Source organism: Podarcis filfolensis (assembly GCF_964270895.1).
Source record: "Podarcis filfolensis genome assembly, chromosome: 9".
Lineage (NCBI taxonomy): Eukaryota > Metazoa > Chordata > Lepidosauria > Squamata > Lacertidae > Podarcis > Podarcis filfolensis.
The window spans coordinates 8,928,211-8,945,568 of record NC_139610.1 but is presented as its reverse complement, the minus strand read 5'-3'; the positions used below and the strand labels follow the sequence as shown (position 1 = coordinate 8,945,568).

Genomic DNA, 17,358 nt, shown 5'->3' with positions numbered 1-17,358 from the left:
TAGCCCCTCAGCAGCCAATAGCCAACCCAACTGACCAAATTTCTGCCCCAGCAACAGAGGGGCAAGCAATGGGGTGTTGTGGCCATCCAAACGGTCCCGCCCCACAACAGGGTGGCAGTTTCTGGTGATCTCACCGCAACACGTGCCCTCCATGATGGAGGACCCGACTTGTAGGAATTCGGGGGGGGGGTATTATGTGCTTGTCAAATGCATTCAGCTTTTTTATAACACATCAACATAATGTGGAATGTCAGAATGTCAGATTTTTACAAACTGTAGCAGATCTAACAAGTGTTTAATAATTCAAACTGAACTGAAGTTTCCTTGTATCTCAAGCAGCAGAAAGCTTGCTAGATCCTAGTACACACACACACAAAAAAAATTATTCAGAAGAGAAAATATGGAAGAGTAACGCTTTGGCAGTATTTTGAGTTATTTTTAATACCATATCTAAAACAACTATTAAAAATGTAATTAAAACATAAGAAAATGCTTTAGCTTAGACCTGCAAAACTATTTGACCCAGTAAGTCAATTGCTGCTCACTAGCCATGCATAAATAGGGATGTGGGTAGCGCTGTGGTCTAAACCACTGAGCCTAGGGCTTGCCAGTCAGAAGGTCGGCGGTTCAAATCCCCACAACGGGGTGAGCTCCCGTTGCTCAGTCCCTGCTCCTGCCAACTAAGCAGTTCGAAAGCGCGTCAAAGTGCAAGTAGATAAATAGGTACTGCTCCGGCGGGAAGGTAAATGGCATTTCCGTGTGCTGCTCTGGTTTTGGTGTTCTGTTGCGCCAGAAGCGGCTTAGTCATGCTGGCCACATGACCCAGAAAAACTGTCTATGGACAAACGTCGGCTCGCTCGGCCAGTAAAGCGAGATGAGCCTCGCAACCCCAGAGTTGTTCACAACTGACTGGACTAAACTGTCAGGGGTCCTTTACCTTTTAGCCATGCAGATACAGTGGTACCTCAGGTTACATACGCTTCAGGTTACAGGCGCTTCAGGTTACAGACTCCGCAAACCCAGAAATAGTACCTCAGTTTAAGAACTTTGCTTCAGGATGAGAACAGAAATTGTGCTCTGGCAATGCGGCAGCAGCGGGAGGCCCCATTAGCTAAAGTGGTGCTTCAGGTTAAGAACAGTTTCAGGTTAAGAACGGACCTCCAGAATGAATTAAGTTCTTAACCTGAGGTACCACTGTAGTATGGGCTGCCAGGTGGTAGTTCTGGCAGTTCCAGACAGGCAAGAAAAACTCAAGGTGGCCTGCGAACGGCTGATGGGCCACTTGCAACTACATGAGCATGTTGTAGCTAATGCTGCTTTGCCGCCACAAATTAATCCTGAAATGTTCGCATGCACCGCACATTTACATGAGCTGTAAATTGGCTGCGTTTCAAAAGACAGCCCTACCTGAATATTGGTAAATATGAACTTTACAAGCCTACATGCCACACCACCATAGCCAATTTTTGTGTCTTTAACAGTGGCTTGGTCTGCAAACATTAACAGGGAAGTCTTTATCTCCCGGAGATACAACCCAATAGGCCACATTTCGTGGAGAACAAAATTATTTTTAGACACATAATTTCAGTCAGCCTCAGGCACACTTGGCAGTGTACTATAAATAGAGTCCTTTGCTGACACTGCTGGGATCAGTAGTATCTGATGATGCAATAAAAATAAAACACTGTAGTATTCTTTAATGCATGACAGATGAGAGTGCAAGGCAGTTTCACAGCATTGTGGAATATTTGTCACAGCTTTGCTTGCCCACTGGCAAGAGAAGAAGTGGCAGTGCTGTCATTTCTTACCTGCAAACAAGATAAGAAAATGTGTGACTACTTCAATTTCATCCAAGGGAACTGTTATGAATCAGTGTGCAGGAAGGTAGGGTCTCAGCTGGCATACCAGATGGAACTAGTAGACAGCTGCTCTGGATGCAGAATTAACCTGCAGCTCCATGGACAGCTGTGAGTCCAAAATGACCCACAGGCTGCACACCTGGTTCTTCAGGAGCACAGTTCTTCTTGTTTGGCAATCAATCGTAGCTGAGTAAGATTGTCTTCATAAACACGGTTTTAACAATGTCCGTAAGTGACTGTGGAGGCCAATTCTGGATCCACACATCCTTCCACAGTGGGGACATTGGTTCCAGGTGGGAGTTAATCACGGTGTGGATTTGCCAAGTGTGCCTTCCTCTTAGCACATTTTTTCCTTGCGTCCTGAGTTCGAGTGTTTTCAAAGCCCATGACACCTTTGGTAAAGGCTGTTCTCCAATTGAAGCACCCACAGACAAGTGTTTCCCAATTGTTGGTGTTTATATACTACATTTTAAAAAATTTGCCTTGAGACAGTCTTTAAACTTCTTTTGTTGACCACCAGTATTATGCTTTCCATTTTTAAGTTCGGAATAGAGTAGTTGCTTTGGAAGACGATAATCAGGCATCCGTACAACATGACCAGTCCAACGAAGTTGATGTTGAAGAATCATTGCTTTGACACTGGTGATCTTTGCTTCTTCCAGTACACTGGTATTAGTTCACCAGTCTTCCCAAGTGATGTGTAAAATTTTTTGGAGACACCATTGATGGAATCTTTCAAGGAGTTGAAGATGGCATTTATTAGTGGTCTGTTATGTACTGAGTTGAATAGGATCCAAACTGCAGCAGTCTGATTGGTCCTAGAGCAATAGGATTCAGAATGCAGCAGTCTGATTGGTCCTAGAACAATGCAGCAGTATGATTGGTTGGCAGGAACCACCCAATCATGCTCCAGATAGAAGTGAATCCACAACCTGATTGGCTTACAGTAGAATTCCGGAATTAGCCAATCATGTGCAGCCCATTGTGTAAATAATGTATATAAAGCAGATACCTTGAGGGGACTTTCATTCATTCCTCCTCACCACTATGAGCTGAATAAAGAGCGTGAAATCACTTTGCGACTCTGAGTATATTTCATGGTCCATGTTTCAAAAGCATACAGTAAGGTTGGTAGTACAATAGCTTTGTAAACAAGCATTTTGGTTTCCCTGTGAATGTCCCAGTCCTCAAACACTCTGCACTTCAATCGGTTATCCCATTCAGGACCATAGAGCCCCCATCCCCCACCCCCTGGCAGCCAGAAACAATTAATTCAGATGTAGCTTGAAAAGTCTCTGCTGCAAGGGGGCAGCATGGATAGAATTCATGATCTGGATAACTACTCCCATGCCATGCACAAACCAAAGTACTTTCACACCCAGCACTTCCCCGGTGCATGCTGCAGTGCTATGAAACAAACTTGGAAACGAACTTCTTGCAGTGAGCAATGACTCCATTGATGCTGCCCACCGCTGTGGGTGTTTTTTCCACAGAAAGTTTTTCCCACAGAAAGTTAATTTCTGTGGCATAGTTCTTGGAGGTCAGAAATACACCCTCGCTTCCTGTTTTTCCCTTTGCTTGTTCCAGAAACTTTCTTTCACTGTAAAAAACGCTGAACAACATGTGCACCATAACCGCTACTTGCAAAATGTCACATAGGTCAGTGCTTTCATCAAGACAAAGTCCAAAAGACAGACAGTTATTTACATCACACACCGGCTGATGTTTCAGGTCAGCAGAGATGGCCTCCGCTCTTCCTGCAACTGTGCGTCTAGGCAGCTGCAACTTCTGCATTAATACATTTATGTCCTTTTGATAGGGCAAAGGCAGATGACCGAAAAAGGTTCTCACTAGCAGTTAGAAGGTCTTCCTTCACTGCTTGTCCATCCTTGAAGGATCCCCTCCACCCAGAAATTGCATGGGGGATTTTAAACAAGGTCAGCGTAGCACTTGCTCTGAGCTACGGATCTTGTGAAGAGAGACAGTAACACTTTAAATTTTGTTTTTCACTTGTTGACCTTTTCCCGCACCTCAGAAGCAAGAGGAACGTTTTGTGAGGAAGTGCTATGCGTTGTGAATTTTCGCATTGCACTTTATGGAGAAGGCAACAGTCACAGAGCAGATGAATCACTTTCCTGGTGCTTTTTTTTTAAAAGACAGAACTCACCAGAACTCAGGTGAGTGCCATTGTCATTATAAGAGAACAAGGGAGGTGTTCACAGTGAGTTCTGGCACCTCTTTTTCTAGAAAAATAGAACTGTGCTTTCTCTTTCATAGCCTAGAAAGCAGAACTTCTCCCATTCTTTGTTGAGGATGTTGGCCTTTTTGTCTTTTGGCCCCCTCACTCTCTTTAAACCTTCATATAGCATTAAAAAATAGCACTTCAGTTCCACTTCTATTCACAAGTATTGCCAGACTTAGCAACAAATCCATATTAAATGCTTCCAGGTAAAAATCCCAAGCTCAACTTCTATAGCAGGCTTCCTCAACCTCGGCCCTCCAGATGTTTTGAAACTACAATTCCCATCATCCCTGACCACTGGTTCTGCTAGCTAGGGATCATGGGAGTTGTAGGCCAAAAATATCTGGAGGGCCGAGGTTGAGGAAGCCTGTTCTATAGGCACTGAATGAATATATCACCAGAAGACCAGAAGAATATGTCACCAGAAGACCCAATAGTAACTGGTGACCAGGGCACAAAAGGACACTCCACTAAGCCAAGGAGTGTGTTGGAGAATATTGACCCTGTGCAGTCAAAGACCCATTCCCCCCAACTCCCATCCCAAGCACTGTGGGCATGAAGCTCTCAAGTGCCATGACGTATTTAAGAGGGTGAGCAGCTAGCCTTGGCTCTTGAGCATCTTCACTTGCACTATGGTGAGGCCACTTGATGAGTCTACAAGGGCCCAGACCTGCTTGCCTCAGACTCTCACTTGCCACATGTATTGGCTAATCAGCCATAGGTGGTACCCAATGCAACACCCTCCTCCCAGAGACTGTCCTTGCTTTATTCAGGCTTCTCCCCACCCCTTTGGGCCTGTGAGGTTCATAAGTCATCACCCCCTGCTGGAGGCTTGCAGCCTCTTATCAGATCCACCTTTCCTCCATCACTTTGGCCACTATCTGAGTGGGCTTTCCCACTATTGAAGATGGTCGACTTAAGAATGTAAGGTTAAAGTTTCTGTAAATGGATCAGTCTAGGAATCCAACAATTCAATACAGTTGTTCACCTGAAACAAAACAGTGTAATCAGCTAGGAAGTGGCTGTCTCAGTATTTAGAAATGTAAATTGATGGATGGGAAAGTAACAAGGAACCTTTAACACAGGGGTATGCAATAGCTTGAGGCAGCAGACAATCTCAATTCTTTAAAGAGCAATCGTTAAAGATTTATGAAATTGATTCATATCACTTTATGACAATACACTAAAATTAAGTGCTGATTAGGGACGACCTTGTGGTACTAACTTAATATTGAACGGATCTCAGGAAGAGTTGTGTTCGCTCAGCAAGTTTTGAATCAGATTAAGTCACTTCAGCTGCCCCAGAGTGCTTTAATGGTCTGTTATCGGGTTGAATGGGAAGAACAGTGTATAGGTGGGTCCACACAGCAGTTTCCTCCAGCAACCACAGCCACCAAGAATGATCTGATATTTCCCAGAGAAGGAAATGCATTCACTCACTTGTTCAGCAGTGAACACCCAGAGTTCGGAAGAGAAACTGCCTCCAGGAGCAGAGTTAGGAAAGCTATGGTCCTCCAGTATGGCCATTGGGCAGAGATGATGGACGTGTAGTCCAATGGCATCTGTTGGGCCACTCCTGCTCTGGAACATCAGAAGAACATTGTTGGATCAAACTGAATGCACCTGTCATCCAACATCTTGTTTTCAGGGCTCAGTCAGATGTTCTGGGCACCCACAGAGGGGCATGAAGGCAACACCTGCCTCTGCCGACCTGCTACTTGCCACAACTGAATTCCAGGCTCTGTTGAGACTTGCAAAGTGGTACGCTTTTGCCTACACAGTTTGATTTCAAACTGGTGATAGTTGTCCAGAGGCGTTGGGGTAGATAAAGAGCCAGCCTCCTAGCCCAAAACTGTTCTTCACCATGTCCTAAATACTTGTGATTAACTGTGGCGATGTTACCTTCCACTGACCTTCCATGCTGCCAATCTCTACTTAGAACTTCTGGGTTGCTTTTTCATGCTTTGATCCTGGCTGAACACAGTCTTTGCTTTTCAGATTCCCTTTGTCATTGCACTTCTGACCTCGTGTCTGTTGTTAACTGGTTGTGAGGGGTCTTCCTCAACTTTTGCTGAGGTCCTGACCTGATCAGAGCAGGACAGTCACCAAGATATGCCAGATACGAGGCAGAAGGCATTCTCTGTAGCAGCCCTTCTTCTGTGGCATTCGTTGCCAACCAAGCTCTGTCAAAGAGCAATACTCCAGGCTTTCCAAAATGTTCTGTAGGCTTATCTCGCCCACCTGTCACAGGTTTTATCTGGAAAGAGGGCTTATAGTCTACAACTGGGCTTGCCTAGAACTTCAGACACTTGGGTTGACTGCTTGTTTTGTCTGTTGTGGTTTTAAAAAAATCATTTTACCCATGAATATTTTGTGACTTTTTAAAACACACATTTCCTGTGTTTTATTCAAATGTTTTATGTACAGTGGTACCTCGGGTTAAGAACTTAATTCGTTCTGGAAGTCCGTTCTTCACCTGAAACTGTTCTTAACCTGAGGTACCACTTTAGCTAATGGGGCCTCCCGCTGCCTCCACCGCACGATTTCTGTTCTCATCCTGAAGGAAAGTTCTTAACCCGAGGTACTATTTCTGGGTTAGCGGAGTCTGTAACCTGAAGCGTCTGTAACCTGAGGTACCACTGTATTGTTATGTTTAATTTTAGATTCTGCTTTGCGACAAATGCTTTAAAAGGCATTAAATAGGTATAAGAACTTTGGAGTTTGAACCAGTTACCGATGGCTGGAGCCTAGTACCAAAATCCTTGGCCATATGCCTTTGCCCTGCCAAGATAGTCGCATCTTCCAGCTTCACCGCACTAACTCCCTGCTTTTGACAACATCCATAGCATCCAGTCGCAGGCTCTTTTCTGCCACTCTCTGCAACCTATGGTGTTGTGTTTTAAGGCAAATGTTTTCTTTTGCTAAAGGCTTTGCTGCCACACTGTGGGGGAACAAAAGCTCTACACATGTAAGCACAGTAAGTCTGTTGTCTTTCCTTGGGGGAGATGCTTACAGTTGTATTTTGCAAAGGTTTCATTTGAAAACAATATGATACATAACATTAAATAGGCTGGATTTACAAGTGAAATGGTAGCACAAGTCCGGGGGGCGGAATGGGAATTTGGTTGGCTTTGCTTTTTCAATTTATGGCATTTTAATTTATGTTGTAAACCTCTTAGAGATTTGTTTAAATATAAGCAGTATAAAAATTGCCCAAATAATAATAGTTAACTAATAAGCCTTAAAGAGACAGTGTACTATTTGGGGCAGGGATCAGTCTTTTGTTTATGGTACTCTCTAACATACTATGCACACTTACACTGCTATATAAATAATACTGAACATTTGTAGGGTGGGCATGTGTTTTCTGCTTGGATAGGCTGTAGTCCCAAATCCAGCTTGCAGATAAAGAACTGTAAGATGGATGCATGTGGCCTTGAAGTTGCTCATCAGTCTTCTTTGGCAATCACTCGTAGCTGAGTAATATTGTCCTCCATGAACACGGTTTTAACAGTGAGTCCGTAAGTGACCATGGAGGCCAATTCTGGATCCACACGTCCTTCCACAGTGGGGACATAGGTTTCCGGGTGGGAGTTGATCACGGTGAGGGTTTGCCAAGCATGCCTTCCTCTTAGCTCGTTTCTCCTTTTCGTCTTGAGTTTGAGCAACTTCAAAGCCCATGACACCTTTGATAAAGGCTGTTCTCCAATTGGAGCATTCATAGGCCATTGCTTCCCAGGTGTTATAAGAAAAAACTGCTCCTTTCCCCCTTATGGGGTATCCAAGAGCCTGTACAGAGTCCTTAAGTAGGTTCTCTATAAGTAGGAGAAAATAACAGAAGCCAACCAGAGAATATTGAGAAGCAAGGCAGCTAGTAACTTGATGTTTATTAACTGTTGCAACAGGGTGCTCACTACCACACGCAGGAGGCGGGAGGGACCCAGAACAATGGTGTGCAAGCCCTTATATAGACTTTTGAAATTACCCACCCTGTAGCTGAAGACCACCCCTCAAAACATCATACATACATCACAGAAGGAGGCGGGCTACAGCAGAAATACATCACAGGAGGCGGTCTACAACAGAAATCCTGTCTGGCAGGATACTGATTAATGGTCACTTGATTGCTTTACCTGGGCAACCTGGCCATTCCTTTCGAGATGCTAAATACTTAGTTCCTGAGTCCAGGTCACAGGCACACCCTATTCAAACACAAATACACCCTTAAGACAGGGTTGGTGAGCAAAGAGACAATGGGGAGAATATTTGAGGTTACTGGAAGAGCCAAAATGGCTTCAGGATTGTTCTCCTGTACTATTTCAGACACGTGGCTTATATACTTATGTATATGTTTGCCTTGTACATTTATGAACGTTTATTTTATATATATAAGACGTTAGAATTCCTATAACACCAATTGTCAGTGTTTATACATTTTTTTAGATTTGCCTTGGGAGAGTCTTTAAACCTCTTTTGTTGAATGTTGGCTCATCAGTATTTAGCACCTGGACAACAAACTGGTCAGGCACACAGGTCAACTGGTCCCAGTCTTCCTCACTACAGTGAGACAGTATTGTATTAGTTTTTAAATTATGGAAATTATTTCCATGCATGCACTCATAGGCATATGCAAATTTTATGCAAATCTGTGCCATACTTTTGCTGACCAATTTCCTAATTTTTGGCAAGCCCTAAGTGCCCACCTTATGCCTCTGCATGTTCAAAACACTTCAAACCTTACCACAACTGTATACAGCTACTTGGCAATATTCTCCTTATCTTACTTATTTTCTATACTGCCCTTCTTCTGATAATAACAAACAAAAACAATACCCCCCTCCCAGTTTAAAGCATAGCTGCCAACTTACAGATTTGAAAATAAGGGACCAGCAGCCTTCAAAATAAGGGATCAGCAGCCAAAATAAGGGATTTTGCTTAGCTTATGCACGTCGGGGCTGCCGTCGTCCTGGTGTGAGGAGTTTCATCGGCCCTTCCCCGCCCGAGAGAGGGAGGGAGGGAGGAAGAGAGACTCCTGCGCGCGAGCCCGGCATGAGGTGGTTGCGGCGCCGCGGTGGCCACTGAAGCACCGCCCTTCTGCATCCCTCCCCATCCCCTCCTCTTCCTCCTCCCTCAGGCCGCCTCCTCAGTCGCCTCCAGCTTCCCCTGGCAGTGTGGCGGAAGTCTCGCAAGAGAGGGGCTGCCTGCCCGCCCGCTGCCACCCATCTCCTCACGACGTGCCCCTGAAGGAGAAAAGGGAGAGACGGAGACGCGGCAGCTCATGCGCGTGCACGCTCTCTCTCGCGCAGCAGAGGACCCCGAGCCAGGCGAGCATGAAACCCGGGAGATTTAAGGGACATCATCAATCCGTGACAGCAGTGGGACACAGCGCTGGAATAAGGGAGTTTCCCGCCAAATAAGGGACGGTTGACAGCTATGGTTTAAAGGGCCATAGATTAATTAGCCAGGGGGCTGGGAGAAGAGGAATGTTTTTGCCTGGTGCCTAAAGATATGTAATGAAGGTGCCAGATGTACCTCCTTTGAAAGAGCATTGCACAAACGAGAAGCCATTGCAGAAAAGGCTCGCTCTCTTCTTGCCGCCCTCCAGACCTCTAGCGGAGGAGGCACAGAATTACACGTGGGCTTATGTGTGGTGACTGAATGACTGTGCCTTGCCTAAGAAGGCACCTTACCTGTTGAACTCACAACTGAAGTGAGATTTTACTCCAGAGACTTCCAGGCTCACACACTTATCTGTTATATTGCCTTAGCTCTCAGCTGTCCACTAATATAACCAGCCCACTAGTAAGTGTCAAAGTATAAAAAATTGCACTGTAATAAGCACTGATTCAGAGCTTTCTTAAAGTAGCAGCAGCTGCAAGCTCAATTAACCTACATGGCATATAGACAATGGGGCTATATGCTGTCTTCCATTCCAGCTCTCCCTTTGCAGCAGGTCTCTGAACTCCCCAAAGCATGTGAATTGAAATTAGAAAGCTAGAGAGCACAGCTCTTAAATATGTATATTGCTAACAGATGTGATGCAGGCAGTTAAGGAGTCTGAAGCCTTGTTACTTGGCTGCAGAATTCTCCTGTGTTTGGTTTGCAAGAGTCTATTGTTTTAATTGCGCTATGTGATAAAGGAAGTTCTAAAGTGAAGGATCAGCAAGTTTGGGGCTGAAGTTTGTGAAGATGGGAGCAATCTTGGTGACCTTTTTCATACTTGCAAAACAGAGGAAGTACAGCAGAGGTAAGAGGCTGGTGCTTCGTTTGCTTTTACACATTTGTAACTGGTGTGGGGTATGTTGTCTGCAAAACTGTTTGTTTTAAAAATTATTTGCTTGTGCCACTTTTCGCTATGTTTAAAACTTCCACAGAATATTGTTCAAGGCTGTGGTCCTGGCAAGGTGTGCTGTTTGGGGCCCCAGTAGCAACTAGACTTGGATGTGGAAATGTAACCTTGGAGCAGGGTTTTAAAAATTGGTGATTGTGCTTTAAAAAGAAAAATCGCTGTGTGTGTGTGTGTGTGTGTGTGTGTGCGTGTGTTTATAGGTGAGAAGCCTTGATGCTTTTGGTAGGTTTTACTTTCAAACAGCATAGTAGTGGCCCAGGGGTTAAGTACCTTGAGAAAAGGGTTTTTTAAGAGACTCTATAACTGAATTAATTGTTCAGGTCACATGTGAAAAGAAAACAGGAGTAAATGTTCAACTGTCTGGGATGCCATGAATTAAAATAGCAAAATAGCATTAGTGATGGTATTATCATCCTTTGATGATAATTTTATTATAAGAATGAAACATTTGGAAACGTCAGCTTTAGAATGCACAATGTTTTCACTTGAAAGTCATCCACGTTGAAATGAAAGCCAACCTAAACAAGGATTATAGCAATGTGAGCTTATATCTGTACTTCCTTTTCCTCCGGTTCTCATGTTTATCTTCATGGTGATCATTCTAGGCTACAGCATAGTAATAAATATATATTTCAAGACTGTTTTAATGTGTGCTGAATTTTCCTGTAGTTTTGAATTGCCTTTGAGAAGTAACTAGGCTACTAGACTCTTTTCTTAATAAATAATAATAACAATTTTAAATATATAAGGTAGTCAGTTTTCTTTAATCTTATCATAAGCATCTTGGTAGCTGTGCATGTTTGTTTGTATGCAAAGTGAAAGCAGAGAAAGGCATTTAGTGTTTTGCATGTTGTCTTTTCGCAAGGATATAGTTTTCAAATTAAAAGTTATACACAAGACTTCATTTGTAATGCACTGTTCTGCTGTTCCGCTGTGCTCAGTGGAATTTGCCTTTTGGTAAAGGGCCACAGAATAACACCTTAGATAACTACTGGCCTGTTTTATGAAAGTTGCAAGTGGTGTGTTTATAAATTCTGAGGATGCTTGGATTGCTTTAATCAAGCATGCTTTAATTACCTCCAGACTGGACTATTTTAGTATACTGTATGCGGGGCTATGTTTCAGGGCAGTCCTGAAGTTCTAGTTGGTCCAAAATGTGGCACTTGACTTGCCAGTGCTCACAGGTCAGAATGCACAACTCTACTGTTGTATCCATATAGTTTTGCCTGGAAATTAAGATCAGTGTCAAAGGCCTTGCTCTCAGTGTGATCTTGGGAGATTTGGCAAGTGAGCGTGAGAGAGAAGACCTTTGATGCGGCCCTGCAACTCTGAAATGCTCTTCCATTTGAAATTCATCAGGCTCCGCCTTTGTGTATCTTTGCCAAAAACTGAAAATACTTTCATTTCGATGGGCGTTTAATATGCAGCTGTCAATGTTACTGGAACAAGTATTGGTATATAACAAGCCTTGTCGCTGCCAGCTTTCTGATTTTGCATTGTTTGAAATGTGGGTTGTATTTTGTTCCTGCTTTTAGAAACTGGTGTACTTTTCTTGATTATATAACAGCTTTATGATTGTGTACTCTGCTCTGGGCACTTCCAAATAAAACAACAGAATATAAATAAATCTCACATTGATTCTGGCCTCAGAGCATGCATAATTGCGCAAAGAATAACAGACAACTACTCTGTAGATCAGGACTGGGGAACCTCAAACCCAGGAGTGGAATACAACACTCCAGGCCTCTCTATCTTGTGTTCAAGACTCTCCCCTTGCCCTAAGGCAGGCTCCCCCAAACTTGGCCCTCCAGATGTTTTGGGACTACAACTCCCATCATCCCTAGCTAACGGGGTGAATGGTCAGGGATGATGGGAATTGTAGTCCCAAAACATCTGGAGGGCCGAGTTTGGAGATGCCTGCCCTAAGGCCACACACCCCACTGAACCTGATCCAATACCACCTGTGAGTAATAATAATAATAATAATTAATAATAATTTATACCCGGCCCATCTGGCTGGGCTTCCAACAAAATATTAAAATACTGCAATGCATCAAACATTAAAAGCCTCCATAAACAGGTCTGCCTTCAGATGCCGTCTAAAAGTCTGGTAGTTGTTGTTCTCTTTGACATCTGATGGGAGGGCGTTCTACCGAGAAGGCCCTCTGTCTGTTTCCCTCTGGCTTTTTGCAGTGAGGGAACCGCCAGATGGCCCTCGGCGCTGGACCTCAGTGTCCGGGTATAATGATGGGGGTGGAGACGCTCCTTCAGATATTGAAGTACTTTTATCTGTCTGCACAGCGCCCTTGAACTGTGACAATTTCTCCTCCTTGCCTGCACAGATGTGTTTGTGGCTGGATCTACACGCCTCAAAGAAGAGTTTGTTAAATGCGTTGTAAACTTAGAGAAATAGGGGTGGCGAAAACAGAACTCCACAGTGCTATCTGGTGTCAGTGTTATAATGCATATATGACGCACAAAACGTGCTTTTTCTTTGCCAATGTAGCTGAGTCCACGGTTTGTGTAGAAACCCTTGGTTTTCCATGGCTGGAAGGTAGATTCACATCTGTTGCTCTTTGGCCCACCTGCCACTGGCATGTACCCCTCCAGCTTACCCCCAGCCCCGACTCTAGATGCCTTGATGTGGGTCAAGCACTGTGATAGACATCACTGAACACTTAGCAATTAGGAGAGTGTGCTTAACTGGGAATACTGGCAAATAAAACTGGATCCTGGCCTGTCTCTGCTAACATTATCCGTCACCTGTAGCTCACAACAGACCCCAGGGTTTTCATGCTTGGATAGTTGTGAAAGGTAGATGGTTTGATTTACTGGATAAAATATCACCTCTCCTCTATGCAGAAAAAGGGAACCTTCTTGCCAATGCAGAGGTCTTGGAAAGAGTGACTTTATTATGAATAGCTGAAATTACATCACTTTCTAAGTCAATCTCACAGGCAGCCAAGTGCCTGCTCACTTTTTTGAAACCTTTATAGAAGCTGCTATTTCTTTGTTTTTAAGGGGTTTTCCTTAAGAATAAGTACGATATAAATTTGTGCAAGTAAATAAACAATAATAAACCGTCGTCCCACAAGCATATCCAGATATACTAAGCATTGCAATCAGTGAATTATTTATGGGCTCTTGTTGTCTTGCTATATTTGTCCTTTTGTGTGGCCTGTATTTATAACTTCAAAATAAAATTCCATGGAAACAAAGAGAAGATTCGACCTTGTGATTAAATTTATGCTCCAACATTTATACATGTCACTGGAAAATATAGGTTAAATAAAGAAAACTGACAGTTCTGCAAACCATCCAGTCGCAGATTTAGGCTTGAGTGTTTCCAAAGAAAACACTGTGTTATCTTGAAAAATCCACAATACTGGCATGGATTTAAAGTAAAATGAATGGGAATCTAAATTAAATGGTAAAAACTATGTATCATCCACTGACAGGTTAAGAGTTTCCAAAAGCAAGATGGAAAACAATACTATTTATGAGGGGGAAATGAATCCCCAGACAGATAATTCTCCTTGAGATGAAAGGATAAAAGGTTAAGACTATCTTGTGAGCAAAAGAAAGAGAATTGTAGTATCTAGTAACAGAGAAAGTATGGTTGAGGAAACAACAGCCATTTTGACAGAAAGTATGAGCAGTTATTTTGAGGTTGTGTTGCCTAATACGCAGCACATCTGCCCTTTCAACACACCTCTTCTACTAATTTGCTGTGAATTTTTAACTGGTGGTAGAACTGTACCTCATCACCTCATTGCAGAATATGCTAAGCTGAATGTTTAATATTCTTGTTCCAGTGCGCAGTGTGGCAGGGGCAGGGAAGGCTGTGACAGTGATATACTTTGCACATCCTTTGCACTCAGATGGTGCTAGCTTTGGTTCCTGGCATTTCTAGTTAAAAGGATCTGGTCGTAGGTGATAGCGAAAGACCTCTGTTTACACTAGGGAAAGCCTCTGATACACTGGAGTAGAAGGTTTATATTTTTATTGGTTTTCCACATTATTACAAATCAGACCAAATTACTTTAATTTAATTCAGTTTCTGAAAAATAATCAGGTTTGCCGCTCCTGTTGTAAACATATGTCCATCACTTCTCCTGTAGCCATTTCATCTCTCCTTACTTACAGCACCTCTGTTAATTCTCATAAATATAAAATCCATTTTGTGTGTGTAGTCCTTCATAAGCATTGTTCTCAGACCTGGTGTGTTGGGAGAATGAATTGCTATCTTCCTTTCTTCAGTTCTCTGCAGTGTTTACAATTCACATTCCATTCATTCCACTGTTCCCAGCTTGCATACGGGCTGCAGCTATAAATAACTCACAGAGGCACGTCCAATCTCCGCCATTAAAATTCCACACTGGAGTTCTTCCTCGGCACTGTTAAAGACAAAGTCTTTATTCAAATAGAGCATCTTGCCTGATTTATGCAGCAGCCATTCAATCTTCTTACTCAGCATGGGTATAAGATACATTTTCATTCAGGCAAATACTTCCCTTATTTTATATACAGTCATACCTCGGGTTACAGACGCTTCAGGTTGTGTACCGCCGAAACCCGGAAGTACCAGAACAGGTTACTTCTGGGTTTTGGCGGTCGCGCATGCACAGAAGCGCTAAATCTCACTATGCGCAGATGCGCCGAATCACAACCCATGTGTGTGCAGACGTGCAGCTGCAGGTTGCAAACGCTGCGGGTTGCGAATGTGCATCCCACACAGATAACATTCACAACCTGAGCGTCCACTGTATTTTTATTTAAGATTTTCTTGGTTTACAAAAGTATGTAACATTTTCTACAGGTCAGTTTCATTTGTTGAGACATTAGTGTTACGTTAGGAAGAAAAGGGGGAAAGAGGTGGAGGGGGAGAAATGGTGAGTGGGGGTGGGGTCAGGTGGCGATGTTTCTATTTTACTTAATATATGTGTGGGGTTTAATACTTCCCTTATTTAACAAAGCTGTGAAAGAATATTCAGCATGTGAAGGAAATGTTTTTTTGATTTAATCATGTTTCCTAATATTTCTTCATTAAATGTGGTAGTCGTTCAATAAATTATTTTATTAAATTTGTATATTGCCCGTCATCTATAGATCTCTGGCTGAGCATCCAAATGTGTATAGCACATTCCCCAAACATAAAAACACACCCCATAGCCCCTGAGGTTCAAAACAAAACAGGAGCAATATTTGCCTTTTCTGGGGCTACTTCCATTCATCAACTCCTTCCTTGGCCAAGCAAGGAGATATTTCCCAGTACCACCTCCTTGACGCAGTTCTTGCATAGAGATGTTTGTTTGCTGGTTCACTGGTCAGGAAGGAAAATTCTGCCTGTCTTTTGAGTCTCAAATAGTGAATTGCCCCCATCATCTGTCATTCTCTGGGTGGTCCCGTGGTGTCCTTTGACTTCAGACCAGGGGTCTCGACAGCCGCCAGATAAACTGGTCACAGAATGGCTGACTATTTTTCTAGTTTTGTCCGGCCCCCAAAGATGGAAGTGCTGGAGTCAATTCTGGGTGTGCATTAAGCTTGTTCTTTTCTATATTTGCCTTTTCAAGCAACTTGTGCCTTTGCCTCAACCCGCTAAGTGTTCCAGCTTCCATCAGGAGGGATTCATTTATCACACAATAGGTCTACTTTAACTCCATTTAATAGGGATAGCAGGCTCCACAGGCTCACATCAGAGGCGTGATTTTTCTCCCCTGGGGAGATGTGCCATTAAAGGGCACGCTGCTTTGATCTGAAACTCTAATATGTGACAATGCTGAAGTTTCCTCTATTCACAGTAAGTTCTAAGTGTTCTGAAGTGTAGTTTGTGGAAATTAAAACTCTAGGTGGTAATGAGGCCTTGCTTTAATTTATAATCTCTGCTGAGCTCCGAAGAAATGAACGTTAATTTTGCAATTCAGTGGCAGTAATCTCATCAGTTATGATGTGGGGGCTAATAGTTCTTTAGATATAATATGCTGTATTCCTCAAAGCTTTTGTCTCCACATCTGCACTATAACTAAATTTGCATTTTAATTAAAGCAATCAAATAAGGGATATTAAACCCGGCGGCAAGGAACATGGCTTTCATATCCATATTCAGTGAAGCTTTTAAAAAAACACAGTAGTTAAGACTTTTTGAATGGCACTGTAGATAAACCTATTTTTCTTTATTATTGTGGAATTTGTGTAAAAGATGTTCCTTTTTAATTAAGACATGTAAAGCTGCAACTTAACATTTATTGTGCTGTTTTAATCATAATAGGCTCCCCCCCCCCTTCACAAACCAACCTGGTGTTCAGAAGGACAGACAGTTTTGTTTTTTTAACAATGCCAATAAACATGAAGGTTTGTTAGCCATAGCAATACATACATAGCATCTGATATAAAAACGTACCTATATAGATCAATGTAATTCCAGGGCTTCTGTATTTTAATGTTATTTTAATTGATTTTTCTCCTTGCATCTCATATTGTACATCTAAAATAACTGTGAATACAGTAATTAATAGAATTCACTCATCTGGCTTTCACAGTTGAGCAGCTGGAGAATACATTATCAGTGTTAATAAATGATCTGCAAGTTAGAGTTGTAGCAGCTTGCTTCGGATGCCATTCTCTACTGGGATGAGCGGGACTTGAAATGTTCTTGGTAAAGCCTTTAGGTGGCAGTCGTCACTAGTCCAACCCAAGAGTTAGCTACCACTACTATAACTGGCAGCTATGGCTGCATTAAAGGGACGCGGGTGGCGCTGTGGGTTAAACCACAGAGCCTAGGACTTGCCAATCAGAAGGTCGGCGGTTCAAATCCCCGCGGCGGGGTGAGCTCCCGTTGTTAGGTCCCTGCTCCTGCCAACCTAGCAGTTCGAAAGCATGTCAAAGTGCAAGTAGATAAATAGGTACCA

At 43.0% G+C, this 17,358-nt stretch overlaps 1 protein-coding gene across 7 annotated transcripts in view; it reads left to right on the top strand.

Annotated features, from left to right (window-relative positions):
- KCNIP4 (potassium voltage-gated channel interacting protein 4) overlaps positions 1-17,358 on the top strand; it is a 420,252-nt gene that overhangs the window by 167,655 nt on the left and 235,239 nt on the right. The window contains exon 1 of one of the 7 annotated variants that reach the window (XM_083630796.1): positions 10,024-10,348. The exons of 5 other annotated variants lie outside the window; for them this stretch is intronic. In XM_083630796.1, the coding sequence (XP_083486922.1) occupies positions 10,291-10,348 (58 nt within the window). In that variant the 5' untranslated portion in view covers positions 10,024-10,290. Of the gene's footprint in view, positions 1-10,023; positions 10,349-10,966; positions 10,990-17,358 lie in introns of those variants that run through there. One more of the 7 variants, XM_083630787.1, reaches the window with a different exon arrangement.